This window comes from Stegostoma tigrinum, chromosome 33 (assembly GCF_030684315.1).
Source record: "Stegostoma tigrinum isolate sSteTig4 chromosome 33, sSteTig4.hap1, whole genome shotgun sequence".
Lineage (NCBI taxonomy): Eukaryota > Metazoa > Chordata > Chondrichthyes > Orectolobiformes > Stegostomatidae > Stegostoma > Stegostoma tigrinum.
Window position 1 is genome coordinate 23,111,651 of NC_081386.1, and position 17,045 is coordinate 23,128,695.

At 43.9% G+C, this 17,045-nt stretch overlaps 1 protein-coding gene across 3 annotated transcripts in view; it reads left to right on the forward strand.

Annotated features, from left to right (window-relative positions):
• LOC125467389 (cytosolic carboxypeptidase 4) overlaps positions 1-17,045 on the forward strand; it is a 250,089-nt gene that overhangs the window by 28,680 nt on the left and 204,364 nt on the right. For all 3 annotated transcript variants that reach the window (XR_007250625.2, XM_048563165.2, XM_048563166.2), the window contains 4 exons: positions 2,640-2,848; positions 3,811-3,985; positions 7,046-7,128; positions 11,062-11,178. Coding sequence is in view for 2 of the 3 variants with exons in the window: in XM_048563165.2 (XP_048419122.2) it covers positions 2,640-2,848; positions 3,811-3,985; positions 7,046-7,128; positions 11,062-11,178 (584 nt within the window). In the remaining variant the exon portion in view is untranslated. The remainder of the gene's footprint in view (positions 1-2,639; positions 2,849-3,810; positions 3,986-7,045; positions 7,129-11,061; positions 11,179-17,045) is intronic.

The window sequence follows — 17,045 nt, forward strand, 5'->3', positions numbered from 1 at the left end:
GAACAGTCCCTCTTCCACACCTACACAGGTCCCAAACCCCACCTCCGTTACATTGATGACTGTATCGGCGCCGCCTCTTGCTCCCCAGAGGAGCTCAAACAGTTCATCCACTTCACCAACACCTTCCACCCCAACCTTCAGTTCACCTGGGCCATCTCCAGCACATCCCTCACCTTCCTGGACCTCTCAGTCTCCATCTCAGGCAACCAGCTTGTAACTGATGTGCATTTCAAGCCCACCGACTCCCACAGCTACCTAGAATACACCTCCTCCCACCCACCCTCCTGCAAAAATTCCATCCCCTATTCCCAATTCCTCTGCCTCTGCCGCATCTGCTCCCACGATAAGACATTCCACTCCCGCACATCCCAGATGTCCAAGTTCTTCAAGGACCGCAACTTCCCCCCACAGTGGTCAAGCACGCCCTTGACCGCGTCTCCCACATTTCCCGCAACACATCCCTCACACCCCGCCCCCGCCACAACCGCCCGAAGAGGATCCCCCTCGTTCTCACATACCACCCCACCAACCTCCGGATACAACGCATCATCCTCCGACACTTCCGCCATCTACAATCCGACCCCACCACCTAAGATATTTTTCCATCCCCACCCCTGTCTGCTTTCCAGAGAGACCACTCTCTCTGTGACTCCCTTGTTCGCTCGACACTGCCCTCCAACCCCACCACACCCGGCACCTTCCCCTGCAACCGCAGGAAATGCTACACTTGCCCCCACACCTCCTCCCTCACCCCTATCGCAGGCCCCAAGATGACTTTCCACATTAAGCAGAGGTTCACCTGCACATCTGCCAGTGTGGTATACTGCATCCACTGTACCCGGTGTGGCTACCTCTACATTGGGGAAACCAAGCGGAGGCTTGGGGACCGCTTTGCAGAACACCTCCGCTCGGTTCGCAATAAACAACTGCACCTCCCAGTCGCAAACCATTTCCACTCCCCCTCCCATTCTTTAGATGACATGTCCATCATGGGCCTCCTGCAGTGCCACAATGATGCCACCCGAAGGTTGCAGGAACAGCAACTCATATTCCGCTTGGGAACCCTGCAGCCCGATGGTATCAATGTAGACTTCACCAGCTTCAAAATCTCCCGTTCCCCCACCGCATCCCAAAACCAGCCCAGCTCCTCCCCTCCACCCACTGCATCCCAAAACCAGTCCAACCTGTCTCTGCCTCCCTAACCTGTTCTTCCTCTCACCCATCCCTTCCTCCCACCCCAAGCCGCACCCCCATCTACCTACTAACCTCATCCCACCTCCTTGACCTGTCCGTCTTCCCTGGACTGACCTATCCCCTCCCTCCCTCCCCACCTATACTCTCTCCACCTATCTTCTTTTCTCTCCATCTTCGGTCCGCCTCCCCCTCTCTCCCTATTTATTCCAGAACCCTCACCCCATCCCCCTCTCTGATGAAGGGTCTAGGCCTGAAACATCAGCTTTTGTGCTCCTGAGATGCTGCTTGGCCTGCTGTGTTCATCCAGCCTCACATTTCATTATCAAAGTAGCAATCTTCAGTGTTAAGACCAGAATTGCAATAATTGTCACTATTTTCACCACAAGATTAATTGTTACAAGAATTGCATCATCTTCACATAACGTGAGGAGATTGGACCATGGTACTGTAAAGTTATATAATGAAAGATTCTGTTCGGTGTGTGGTCTCTGTACTGGAGACAGACCACATTGAGTGACACCAGGATTTGACATGTAGTCACACCTTTATTCCACAGGGTGACACTGTTGTCCATTAATGAGATGAAGAGCCGACATTCTGCTATCAATCATGTGCCCTGGAGATCTACTCTATAGATAGATCTTATCTTGACCATATAAATATTTATATATATCTCGTATTGGTTTTGTTCTATATTAGTTAATTCATGTATGTGTGCATTCTTTATCTTCAGTTCTTTACTTCAGTTCTTCAGTTCAATCCGCTATGTGGGTTGGCCATGCTAAATTGTCCGTAGTTTACAGGGATGTGCAGCTTGGTGGATTTGCCATGGGGAATGTGGGGTTACAGTGGTAATTTGGGGGTGTGGGTTTCGGAGCGATGGCACAGACCTGATAGACCGAATGCCTTTGTTGTGCACTCTTGGGATTAGTATGATTCTATTTACTAATCAAAAGCAGGTTCAAACGACAGGACAGAAACCCACATTCCCTGCAGGGAAAGGAAGCAGATCCCAAATTCACCCCAGCCAGAATGGGAATTGAACACCTATGTTTTTGGGACTAAAATCTGATACACTCCAACCATCCAGCCAACTGGGTCAGAGCTGTTGTGGCCTGATATCTGTTGCCCAGAGCTATGGCTAGTTAAGATGGAACCTGCAGCTTCCTTTCCATCACACCAGACTCTCTCTATGTACTGGTGCCCATCAATGCACGTTGAAAACATTTATAAATGAACCATGGTTGCATTATGAACACACCTTCCATGGCCATCAAGCCCTGGAGTGGGACATGAAATCTGGAACTTCTGGGTCAGCGACAGGGTCACTGCACGAGTAGATCAGACAGTAGTTTTCAGATTACCGCTGGGCAATAGGCACCTACTTAGATCTAAGGAAGACTTTCTGAAAGAATCTGATTTCCTACTTAAACTCTTTGTCTCAGAATGGAACTGCAGGAAAGCGGTGGACAATGGATACGTCCATAAGCTCCTGAAGGTGTATCAGGACTGGCACCAACGCGATACACAGAACAAGTTCATCCCCATTCACAAAGCTCTCCTCAACTGCATTAAGAATATCACAAACATCCAGATTGGGAAGGAAGCCTTTCTCCAGGCAAATGGGATGCGAATCTTGCTCAGAGCCTCACAGGTGGGTAGAGTCATTGCTGAAAAATACCATAAAAACTCCTCTCTGTTTGCTGCTTTGCTCATGATTGTTTCTTTATTTTGAACTGAATTTTTCAGCAAACAGGGGATTGGGTCAGCAGTGTGATGGAAAGATTCTGAAAAAAAAAGATTGTAAAGTCCGCTGTGACTGAGATACTGCTGTTACATGTGTGGAGCAGAAAAGCTGATTGATGTGAGAGCACCGTCGGTTTAAATCCTTCTGCTGGCTCAGGTTACCATGAAGGTCATGCCTTCTCAACACAGTGACCATCAGGTTAAACTTGCCGCTAGTTGTCTCTCTCTCTCTCTGCCTCTATTGAATATGGAGGCTTTACTAACATTACAACAATCTGACAGCCACATGGTCAGTAATTGCCTTACAACGAAAAGATCTTCAAACTCACAGAGTGTTAGAAGTTCACTAGCGTCCTTTAAAGATGCCACCCTTACCTAGTCTGGTTTATATGTGACTCCAGATCCACAGCTATGTAGTTGACTCTTAACTGCATTCTGGGAATTTAGGGAAGGGCGATAAATACTGGCCTGGGCAGTGACTCCCTTATGAATGAATAAAGAGATTTCCTGAAGAAGGGTCCTGAACCGAAATGTCAGCTTTCCTGCTCCTCTGATACTGCCTGGCCTGCTGTGTTCCTACAGCTCCACACTGTTATATCTGTTTATTTGAATTGTTGTTCTCTTGTTTGAAATCATAGCTGTTAATAGTTAAGGAACAGGCCATCGGCTCATTACAGAATGTATTAGAATCTGAATGAAAATAACTTTTGTTAAAACATAAGGGCTCAGCAGAAGAAAAGAAAGAAGTAACCTGTTTCTAAAAGCAGTATTGAAGGAGAACCCATGAGCAGAGTACACTATGTATTCATGGTGACAGTGAATTAATTTTCAGTGCTCTGGAGTCACTGTGCTGGTTTATTCCTTCTCTAGGCTTATGGCACTAGTGCAGGCCTGCAGCCTGTTGTCAAGTTGGCGACACAAGTCATGCGGAGGTGTCATCCCAAACAGCCTCTCCCTTTGCTCACAGCTAGAAGTTGCTATTCATTTGTACTCCCGAATGCAGCAGACTCCCACCCACTGGACCTTCCCAACACGGTTCCTCAAGGTGAGATCCTGTTAATTTGCCTGCATTTCTGTTATTAACGAATAGACACGTTTTGCTGAAGCCTTTCATCTTGCCGTCATCAGACTGGCATAAACTCTGTTGTAATGCTCCTACCAATCGGAGCCCAATGGCCAGCCAGTCAGCACTGTGCCATCCTACAATATAAATGTTGGTTTTGTCCTTTGACTTTTTATTCTTGCAAATTGTTCTGATGAGTACAGGACAAGAAACTTTTTAACGAAACGTGTCTTTTCTTTGGTCATACTCAAGTTCTTCACTGTCAAGTGACAATTCTGGTTACTCTTGCTTGGCTTTGCATTTGTAAATAACATAAGAACGTAATGCCATCAGAAATGAGCAGGAATTGGCCATTCAACCTCTTGAACCTATCTTGGTTCATCTTACAGTGGCCTTAACTCAGTTGTCTTGCCTGCTGCTTGTAACCCTTGACTTTCTTGTCAATTAAAATGCCTCTAGCTCAATCTTGAATACAGTCAGTGACCCAGCCTCTGCTGCTCTCTGGGGAACACGCTCCCAAAATTTAATGATTCTCTGAGAGATGAAGTTCTTTCTCATCTCCATCTTAAGTGGAAGACCCCTTATTTTTACACCATGCCCTTTTGCTCTAGTTTCCCCCACTTGGGGAATTATCTCCCCGTAAGCATGCCATTAACACTCAGGATCTTATATGTATCAGTAAGGTCACTCTTCATTCTTCCAAAGGAACATAAACCTAACCTGCACAGCCATTGCAGGAGGTGATACTGTCATCAGCCACCAGAGCAATCTATGAAGCTACTGAGAATTGTTGGAGTCCGCAAATGTGCAGAAAGAAGTGGAAATCCAGAGTTGCTTTCGAAAGAATCCCTGCCCCTCACAATGATGGCGTTTATACAGATGGAAATCTTCTAGAAATCACTGATTTTATTTGAACTTACATTGTTACTGCCATCACAATAGAAGGAACAAGTTCTGCCTTGCTCAGAAATACAACTGGGTTTCTAATGGTGACCAAATCAACATTACTGCTAAACAACTTCCCTAGGCTAACTAATTTTAGAATGGCAAAATGTCAAATCCTCTGTGAAGATAAATAAATTAATTTAATAGAAACATAGAAGATAGGAGCAGGAAGAGGCCATTCAGCCCTTCAAGCCTGGGCTCTGCCATTCTTCACTATTATGGCTGATCATCCAACTCAACAGCCTAATCCTGTTTTCTCCCCGTAACTTTTGATCCCATTGTGCCGAAGTGCTATATCTAGCTGCCTCTTGAATACATTCAATGTTTTGGCATCAACTACTTCCTCTGGGAATAAATTCCACAGGCTCACCACCCTTTTGGTGAAGAAATGTCCCCTCACCTCTGTCCTAAATTGTTTACCAAGAATCCTCATACTGTGACCCCTGACTCTGGACACACACACCATCGGGAACATCCTCCCTGCATCTATCCTGTCTAGTCCTGTTAGAATTTTATAAGTCTCTATGAGAGCCCCCACCTTATTTGTCTGAACTCCAGCAAAAACAATCCTAATCTAGTCAATCTCTCCCTCACACATCAGTCCCGCCATCCCCGGAATCAGCCTTGTAAACTTACACTGCATTCCCTCTAGGGCAAGAGCACCCTTCCTCAGAAAACGATACCAAAACTGCACACAATATTCCAGGTGTGGCCTCACCAAGGCCCTGTATAACTGCAACAACACATCCCTGCTGCTGTACTCAACCTCTCGCAATGAAGGCCAACATACCATTTGCCTTCTTTACCACCTGCTGCACCTGCATGCTTACCTTCAGCAACTGGTGCACAAGGACACCCAGGTCCCACTGCACACTCCCCTCTCCCAATTTACAGACATTCAAGTACTAATCTGCTTTCTTGTTTTTGCTTCTGAAGTGAATAACCTCACATTTATCCAAATTATACTGCATCTGCCATTGAGTTGCCCACTCAGCCAAACTGTCAATAGTTTTGAAATACTTCTTTATGGTTGGTTTTTGTAAACACAACCCTTAGTTTAGGTGGTACTCTTTGTAAGCCTACAAGATACCCTCGAAGCTGACCTGTTGTATAACTCTATAGGACGATATGTCAGACTATATTATAGATAATTGTACATCATGGACAACCCAGCCTTTTGTCGCTGAGATCCAAGTAGATGTGTCAGTGTCAATGAGTGGGGCATTCTTTAACAGATAAATGAAATTCTTAGCTCCAAAAGGCAAGGACAATATTCTTATGGACCAAACCAAAACCCCTCAAAATATTTTAAGCAAATGGCCTGGACCCCAACTTTTTCTTATGTTTGAAGGCAAGTGTAAGGTATGTTCAGGATGCAATTCAATTGGTCAAACTATTGAAGCAAAACACACTTTATTCTTACGCTACAGTTAAAATACAAATAAAAGAAAAGACCTGGAATAATTTAATCTATTGGAAAACTTAACAGAATGATAGATTGTATAGCTACTAACCAGTAACTATTCCAATATAGTAACATCCAATAAACAAACGCATGGTAAAGGCAAAATCGACAAAAACAGATTATCTCACATGTAATTCTCTAGTCCAAGAGGAAAGAACATCAAGAAAAAACTCAGAGAGAGAGAGAGAGAGAGAGAGAGAGAGAGAGAACTCAAATGGTTTCCTGTAGCAGGGAGAGATGTATAGCAGCTTCCAAACTCCAGCAGCTACTCAAAGTTAAGCCAAAGTCCTGGTTCTGTGGGAACTTGACCGCACTCTTTCATGTTGCTTTTATCGTGCCGACTTGAAAAAAAAATCCAAGGCCTCACAAGCAGTTTACTTCATTGACTTGGGACAGACTACTCATCACCTCTGTCTCAACCTCTTTTCATTAAAAAAAACACCAGGACAAAATACACCTCTTAAAGCCATAGTGACATTATGATATCCATGATAAGAACATACAATCATCAGTTAAAATAAAATCCCCAGATGATCAAAAAAAGGATAATGACTGGTAATAAATTCATCATTCTCTAAATTATGGAGATGAGTGGCTGGAATCGGGATGACAGAGTTGTGTAATTTGTACAGAGGTCATTGCAATGAAAGATGATGATGAAGATCAGGATGATGAAGATGACATTGGGAATGAAGAACCAGCATGTAATGAAGATGTAAGTAATGGTAACAAAATGAAGACCATAGAGAAAGATGAAACTAACACTGGTTTTATGTGTAAATGCAGCTGGCAGATACAGTGTAAAAGTAACTTTTCAATTCTAAAACGCAGCTCCATATAAAGAAGTTGAAATGATGTCCATCAGGCAAAGTGTTAAAAAGCAAAATGATGAGATGGAGTGGGAAGCAAAGGAATAATCAAGAAGAAGTCTTTTGAGGAAGTCTTAAAGATATAGGCTGGAGGTGATGGAGTGGTGTAAGCTGGATGGAGAGATCCAGAGAGTAGAATTCTCAGAACCGAAGGACTGGTCACCAATGATCAGGTTTGGATGAGAAATATTCCATTGTTAGGAGAACAGAGGATGTCTGTGAAGATACAAAGCAAGAAAACAATAGAATCAATCATGAAATTGTTGATGCAAATTTGGGTATACGTAGCCTGTATCTGGAGTCAGGGGTTTGAGGTGACATCAGAATAAAACAGAACAGGACCCCAGAAGTGAAAATCCTGCTTGATGTATTTTAAATTGATTCACACTTAAACATTGGATTAGAGGCAGGAGGCTTGACTTTGTTCTAATTCAACTTGTCAACTGAGGCATGTCAGGAAATGGGAAATTAGACAAGAATTTGAAGTCAATTCATAAAGGATGAGGACTTGATAGAATTATCATTCTTTCTTTCCCCTGCAACCGCAGGAAGTGCTACACTTGCCCCCACACCACCTCCCTCAACCCCATCCCAGGCCCCATGATGACTTTCCACATCAAGCAGATGTTCACCTGCACATCTGCCAATGTGGTAAACTACATCCGCTGTACCTGTTGTGGCTCCCTCTACATTGGGGAAACCAAGTGGAGGCTCAGGGATCGCTTTACAGAACACTTACGCTCGGTTCGCAATAAACAACTGCACCTCCCAGTCGCGAGCCATTTTAACTCCCCCTCCCATTCTTTAGATGACATGTCCATCCTGCGCCCCCTGCAGTGCCACAATGATGTCACACGAAGGTTGCAGGAACAGCAACTCACATTCCGCTTGGGAACCCTGCAACCCAATGGTATCAATATGGACTTCACCAGCTTCAAAATCTCCCCTTCCCTCACTGCATCCCAAAACCAGCCCAGCTCGTCCCTGCCCTCCTAACCTGTTCTTCCTCTCACCTGTCCCCTCCTTCCACCTCAAGCCGCACCTCCATCTCCTACCTACTGACCTCATCCCACCTCCTTGACCTGTCCATCTTCCCTGGACTGACCTATTCCCTCCCTACCTCCCCACCTATACTCTCCTCTCCACCTATTTTTTCCTCTATCCATCTTCGGTCCGCCTCCCCTTCTTTCCCTATTTATTTCAGAACCCTCTCTCCCTCCCCCTTTCCTGATGAAGGGTCTAGGCCCGAAATGTCAGCTTTTGTGCTCCTAAGATGCTGCTTGGCCTGCTGTGTTCATCCGGCTCCACACTTTGTTATCTAGAATTATCATCCTGTTGTTTCTGAATCCTTTCCACTCCCTATCACTGTAACATCTTTGTACCCTATAATATGGCATCCCCTACTCAAACTTCAGCCTGTTGTACACTCCCATCTTTCCCCCATTTCAGGCAACTCTGCTTTGAGCATCTAGACCCCATGCTCTGGTATTCTCCCCTTGCATCCTCATGTTCATCCAGTTCTACCTTTTTCTCTCTTAGGATCCTCCCTGAAGGTCATCGCCTTGTAATAATATATTTTCTGAAATATCCCAAACCTGCTTGTTTACAGCATTGTAGGCACATGTAATGGTAACTACAAAGAGAAATAAACGATGGAAATCTCAGAATCCCTACAGTGTGGAAACAGGCCATTCAGCCCATCAAATCTACACCGCCCCTCTGAAGAACATCCCACCCAGACTCATTCCCGTACCCCTGCCTTTCCCACGTCTAACTTATTCAATCTACACATCCCTGAACACTTCGGGCAGTTTCCCATGGCCAATCCATCTGCTCTGCACACCTTTGGACTGTGAGAGGAAACTGGAGCACCCAGAGGAAACCCACACAGACATGGGGAGAACGTGCAAACTCCGCACAGACAGTCACCCGAGGCTGGCATTGGCCCCGGGTCCCTGGCGCTGTGAGGCACCAGTGCTAATCACGGAGCGCCGTGCCGCCCAAAAGTGGAAAAATCAATGTAAAATGGCATTTAAAGGGACAGGTGCATCCAAAAGGCAGTATCACGACGTTAACTGAGAATCTTGAAAACAGTAGAAGGTTTCAATCCATTCATTATCAGCCTTTTCTGAGTTTGAAGGTACATGGGTTCACAGACACAAACTAATGAGAAATAAATCACGTGTGAAAGCTAGAAGTCACAGTTTCCCTCATTCTGTGCATGTTTGAAACAGATGTGTGTTGAGCATGGTATTTCCCCAGATAACTACTCCTGATGCCAGTTGGTATCTGTCTCCTCTTACCTATATGTGGTAATGGGTAAATGATGTACCAGTTAGTTCACTGTCACCCTATCTTCTTGCTTTGTGTTGGACCTATGTAGTGATTACTGGTGAGGATACACCACTGCAGAATATCAAACAGAAGGGGTCTTGTTCTTAGCTCATAAGAAGGTTTGTTGCAAGATTGGAATAAACACAACTTCATTTTCTGAAGAAGGGTCTTGGCCCGAAACGTCAGCCTTCCTGCTCCTCTGGTGCTGCTTGGCCTGCTGTGTTCACCCAGCTCTACACCTTGTTATCCCTGCATTCGGTCAGGCAGAATTATTAAGACTATTAGGATCAAGTGCATATCCATCTTACTCCTTGGAAAGCAAGGCCCGATCTCTTTATCTCTACAGACAGTGTGTGACACTAGCAGGGTGGAATAAATGGATGGAATCAATACAACCTTCACCAGGGTCAGAAAGAGCAACAACAGATCCCAGTCTAGCTCCTGGCTCCGGTATTGACTCCCAACCCAATCACAGTGATGTCTCGCCCCAAACCTGCCTCCAACCCACAACAGTGACAGAGTGATCCCACCTGCAACCTCCACGGTGACCCCACCCCCACTGAGCACAGCCCCCCATCACTAACCCTAGCCCAGTGAGTCCACTAGAGCCCTGATGTCAGTACGGGTACTGATCGTATTCCATTGAATAGTTTCAAATATGTCTCTAGGCAAGTCCTTTCAATCCCCTGGATAATTCCCCTAATGGTAAGCAGCAGCTGCAGTAAAATACAGAAAGATATTTGCCCTTACAGTACTTCTCTGACTGCAATTTGCTGTGTCTAGTTCCCACTCATTAAGGAGAATCACAACTTTGTACAAAAGTTGCATAATGGTGACTTGCTCTCTCGAGTGCAAGACCTGACTGGATAGTACCGAAGCAAGTTACTGGATACAAGATGAAAACAAAATGTCTTGTATGTGAAACTCCCAGCCGTAGATTAATGTTTTGCCTGAAATCAAATTAATTTCATACTGTGCTTGCATTAATTTGTAACAACTTTACTCAGCAGAACCCTTTGATTCTCAGTCGGAAGGTTTTGGGTTCAAAACCTACACTGGGGCTTCAGAATGTAATATAACCTGACATTTCGGTGCTAGGGGAATCACTGCATTGTCTGAAACATTATTCATTAGATAATATGGTATACAGAGTTTGTTATAGCTTCACGCACTCGTTCAGGTGCTTGTCAAAGATCTCCTAATATTATACAAAGGAAAGCAGAGAGTTTTCTCGTATTCCAGCCTTAGACTATATCACTAAATTTATTCATCTCTAACCTATTTGTGGCAGCTGAAATGTGCAGTAATTGTCATGTTTGCATATATAACAGTTGAGAAAGTAATTAATTGAGTGAAGTGGCGAGAATTATTTCAATATAATGAGGAGCTAGATAAAGGCAAACATTAGTTTTAAACTTGAATATGTTCCCACTTATTTATTTAAGGATGACGATCTTGAAACAGATTTAACAAGACTGAGGCCAAATCCACAACTTGATAGACCCGTGGAGGAGCTGAAACAATACGAAAGACTTTGCCCAGAACTTATTGGATATTTTCAGGTGAGTTCCTAGACCCTTTTACTGCTCAATAGCCATTGTATTATTGTTGGTTATATATTAAATGATTTTCCTGACATAGTGCTTTCTGGAGATGGTCAGTGCTGATAAGGAAGAGAATATCTAAAAGATAGAACATTTACTTCATGATCCAATGGTATCAATAGTTCTTGGGGCCAGTACAAGGCATCAAGAAATTAGTTCCTATTGGAAAATTTGAGCACATAAAACAACACCAAGTGAAGTCATCAATCTGTATGGATATAATATTACTAGCAACTAGTTTCTGTCTTACTGAAATCTTTCTGATTAGTTCAGCGGAGGCTTATGTTGCATTTCCTACACTTCTGCCCTCCCATCCCCTCCCCCAGAAAAAGCGAAGACAGAATTCCCCTTGTCCTCATGTACCACCTCACCAACCTCCGGATCCAATGCATCATCCTCCGACACTTCCGCCATCTGCAATCTCAACCCCCTACCAAAGACATTTTTCCCTCCCCACCCCCATCTGCGTTTTGTAGAGACCGCTCTCTCCAAGACTACCTTGTCCGCACCACGCTTCCCACTAACCCCACCACCCCGGCCCCTTTCCCTGCAATCGAAGGAAGTGCTACACCCTCCCCTACTCCTTCCCCCTCACCTCCAATCAAGGCGCAAAGTAAGCCTTCCATTTCAGACAGGGGTTCATCTGCACATCTGTCAACTTGGTCTACTGTATCCACTGCTCCCGGTGTGATCCTGAACATTGGTGAGACCAAGCCTAGACTCGGGACACCATTATGTGGAGCGCCTACACTCTGTATATAACAAATGACAACATCTTCTGACTGCCAACAAGTTTAACTCCTCTTCCCACACCCTGGGCATTCTGAACCTCGTCCAGTGTCAGAATGACACCACACACAAACTGGAGGAGAAACACCTCATATTCCACCTCAGGAGCCTAAACATAGAATTCACCGGTTTTAAAATCTCCCCACCCTGGGCCTCGCCCCATATCCAAGCCTCCCATTTCATTTCTGCCACCTTAATCTGACACAACCTGCCCGCCTTCTCTCCCACCTATCCGCCCCTCCGAACTCACTGACCAATTGCCATCACTCCCTGCCTACACTCACCTATCACCATCCCACCTCCTTTCCCCAACCCACCTCTCATCTCCAAATTTATTTCCCTGCTGCCAGCCCCCTCCCTCTTTCTGAAGAATGTTTCTGTTCCGAAACATCAGCTTTCCTGCTCCTCTGATGTTGCGCGGCCCGCTGTGTTCCTCCAGCTCCACACTGTGTTGACCTCTTTATGTTTCTTCATTCTGTTTAGAGTAAGTATCAAACTTTGTCTCCCTCTGAGAGAAGCAACTTGACTTATTTTGGAGACATCTCTACTGTCTCACATCTTCCAAACTTAGAATGAGTTTAGGTCTGGACGCTTTTCTCAAATTTAAAAATATAATGACTGCAAGATTTGACTTCTCCATGGTGTTTGTCACCTTTTCAACTAATTGAAAGGATTTATCAGACATGATTTCAGCTGCTGCCACAAATCCAACCCTTGCCAATTCTGTCCTCACGGACTCTGCCAGCCTCAGTCTGTTGTTGGATGTCTGTACTGCACTCTTGAGGCTGCTCGCCTATCCTAGGCTACCCCCTACTCTGGGCTGTTGTAACTCTGTGTTTACCTTACCTAAGGTTGACTATTGTCTGCTGCCTGGACTAGCTCTTATTTACATACGCTGGTAATGTTCTGTGAACCCAGGGTCAAATTCCACTGTGGAATTTGAATTCAATAAAAGTCTTGAATTATGAGTCTAATGATGACTGTAAATCTGCTGTGACTGTCAGGAAAACCCCATCTGGTTCATTAATGCCTTTTAGGGAAGGAAACTGCCTTTGTTACCTGGTCTGGCCTACATGTGACACCAGACCCACCGCAATGTGATTGACTATTAACTGCTGTCTGGGCAATTAGGGGTGGGCAATAAAGGCTGGCCTGGCCAGTGATGCCCACATCCCATGAATGAATAAAACAAAATACAGATTGCTGATTACACCTCTCTATTACAGTTTCTTCTCAGGCTTTCAATGACGTGTGGCTGTTGATATCAGAATCACAATTTCATTCACAAATAGTCCTTCTTTCTGTACATGCTTCATTCTGTTTCCTTCAGGATGCCATTGTGATGACTTCAGATTGGCCTATTGTTCTCTGCATCATTACCTTTAAGTTGGGTGGCCTAGCCGCTTAGCAAGTGGGGAATATGGGGTTCAGTGGGCAAACTGCTAATCGTCCCTTTAAGATGCATGCATATTAGGTCACATCGCTGACTTAAAGTGATCATGCACTAAAAATAAATCTGAGTGAACAGACCAAGGGGAAATTACAGGGAAAACCAGCTCCAGAGTATCCTTGTAGATCTTTATATGAACGGAGTCCATGCCCATTTACTTTCAAACACGTCAAATTTACTAACCTCCTGAAACTGTGTCTGTCAAAGCTGATGATTAACGTTCCCAGTTTATTTCACACTTCACAAACAGAGGGGAATTTTCTACCACAGAAAGTGGTTAAGGCCAAAACATTGCAAGCTTTCAAGAAGGAATTAGATACAGCTCTTGGGGTGCCTGGATCAAAGGATATGGGGAGAAAACAGGAACAGGATATTGAAGATAACAAAGTGTGAAGCTGGATGAACATAGCAGGCCAAACAGCATCTCAGGAGCACAAAAGCTGACGTTTCGGGCCTAGACCCTTCATCAGATGATCTGATGAAGGGTCTAGGCCCGAAACATCAGCTTTTGTGCTCCTGAGATGCTGCTTGGCCTGCTGTGTTCATCCAGCTTCGCACTTTGTTATCTCGGATTCTCCAGCATCTGCAGTTCCCATTATCTCTGAACAGGATATTGAGTTGGATAATTGGTCGATACCATATTGAGTTGTGGAATAGGTTCGAAAGGCTATATAGCCTAAATTGATTCCGATTTTCAATATTTCTTCTCTAGTTTGCAAGTAATCTGCCAAAAAGTGTTTTTTAATTGTGGCTAACTTAAATTATTACTTACTGCTTTATTTATTTTGTTCTCTATCTGAGCCAAGGGTTTTATCCTCTTTTATTGCTACAGCTCATCCATTATTTGTTTATTATTTCTAACATTTACTAGACCTCCACAAATCCCCTTACAAATTCCGCCTCTGCTTGGGATCCATGACATTCTTGGGAAGATTTTTCTTCCCCCTGTTTACTACCATTTATTTTAGAAAACATCAGATTTAATGACCTCCTGAGACCATGTCTACCAAACATGATGATTAACATTCCCTGTAACAATGCAGTTTTTAATTGTTATAATGCATGGCTGTAGCAGCTGACCAGAAACATGAGGTGAGCCAGCAAATGAGTTGCTGTGTACACAAAACTGAGAGAAACTCAATTCAAAGGAATCCGAGCGCAGCCCCAGGGGAAATTCGCTGGTGTACACACAACGGAATAAATTTAGGGTTTAAATCTAATCGCACGCTTCAAAATGTTATAAAATACTTGTTTAGCTGTCGCTGTGTGACATCTTCTGAATTCTTAGATTAAATTCTAGCCATTCCATCACTTGCAGCTTTCCATTAAGCTCTGATTATTTCATAAGTGTAGAATAAATCGTAGCGAGAAGGTTGACAGAAACTTTGGTGAAATTAAAATAAAGTGAGCTAATGACCCTCTCTGTGGGGTTTTAATGGCTAGTGACTTTCCCTGCACACATGTTGTGTAATTGGGGTCATTTCAATGGAACAGGAACTGACTGGAAATGCTATCTGAACCCCACAAAGGATTGTTTTCAGCTTTTTTTTTCCTGGACTTCTCTCCAAATCTCCACCTGTGAGACCTTTCCTGCTAGTGACGGAGGCATCGTGGTAATGTCACTAGGTTAGTAACCTAAAGGCCCAGACTAATGGGCAAAACAAAAATTGCTGGAGAAACTCAGCAAGCCTGGCAGCATCTGCAGAGAGAAGAATAGAGTTACAGCTCCCCGTCGTCAGTACACCAGACTCGAAATGTTAACTCTGTTTTTCTCTCCACAGGTGCTGCCAGACCTGCTGAGCTTCTCCAGCACTCTCCGCTTTTCTTTCAGATCTCTAGCAGCTGCAGTCCATGGTTTTTATTATAGTAGTGTGGGGCCGTGACCAGCAGCTGGTGGAACTTAAAAGTTAAATTAATTAATAAATCCAGAATTGAAAGTTGGGCTTGTATTGTTGACCACGAAACTATCACCAGTTGTCAAAAAAGCTTGTCTAGTTCATTAATGCCTTTGAGAGATGGAAATCTTCTGACTCACTTGTGATTACAGAGCTACAGTAATATGTATGATTCTTAACTCCAGAAAGGTTCCCTTGCAAGCCACTCAGTTCAAATAAAGTTAGTGACATGCTGGTCTTCTCAGTGATACTCATGTTCTGCGAAATAATTTAAAAGTATAATTTAAAAAATATAATTATCTCCCAGTTGGTGGGAGGCCAAAATGTTAAATCATAGGCTAGCTACCATGACCCCTTGATTCCATTTGGCATAAAGCTAGAGGGATGTTTGAAGAATCAGAAATTCACGGCTCAGATAGACACTGTCAGAGAGAGGCATTGTTGTTGGCATTATGTCAATCATTTCTACCCAGAGCTGACACTGTCACTGCATAGGCATCTGAAGCCCCACAGAGCCAAACTGCCTTGTAGCAGCCTTGGGAAGGTTGATGTGTGATCTCCGTTTATACAAACCAAGTGCCACTGGAACTGCAGACATGTCTCACCAACAGTCAGTTGTCAGTCACTTCTCAGACCCCTGCTATTGGTATCAGCTTTGTTACTGAGTACATCATGCATTGCAGTGACAGCTGTATCTATGGGCATTGCAATCAGAAATACTTCAGTTTTTGTACAGTGAATTATTTCATCAAGAAGATGTGGAGTCTGGGCTTACTTTTATTTCTGAGGCAATATATAATCATTGGGAAGAACAATGTTATTTCTCCTAAGGAAGTTATATCGAACTGAAACATTAACTCTGTTTCTCTCTCCACAGATTCTGCCAGACCTGCTGAGTTTCTCCAGCATTTTCTGTCTTGTTATACAATATTATTTCTGTCTTATTGATTGTAGGAACTGCCGATGCTGGAGTCTGAGATAACAAGGTATGGAGCAGGATGAGCACAGCAGGTCAGGCAACATTAGAGGAGCAGGAAAGCTGACGTTTCAGGTTGGACCCTTCTTCAGAAAATTTCCTGCCTGGCCTGCTGTGTTCATCCAGCTCTACACCTTGTTATCTCTTATTTCTGTCTTGATTTGGAGGCAGTATAGAAAGGAGAATTTGTAATTTTTTTAAAAGGCCGGTGGAAAGTGTTACTGTTTGCTTAAAAATGTTGAAAGTTTCTTTTTAAAACTTCTGAAACCTATTTTTTAGGAATGTGTATTAATTGCAAAGAGCTCAGTTATAATATTATTGCACGCAAGCAAGATTAGCACTTCTTACCTTGTGACTCTTGGCTTGGATCAGTACCAATAGGAAAGGAATCGAGAAAGAAAGCCATGTGACAGGAAGGCAAAAAAAAGCTGCAAAAATAATGGAAAGCTAAATGCAGAAGAATAGCGGGAAATCCTATATACACTGCATTTTTTGTGCTGATGGCCATTAAATCAAATAAAAAGCCTTGTGATTTGAATGTGGGACAATACATTTTGAGGAAGCAGAAAGACAAACCTGCTTTCAACCACCTCCTGGAGAATTCTGGTCTTGCAGAATGGGTTTCAGCTTGGGTTTGCTGCTCTATGTTGAAAAGAGAAATGTGTTGATTTTGAAACATATTAGATCCTGCAGGGGCTTACAAGCTCAATGCTAA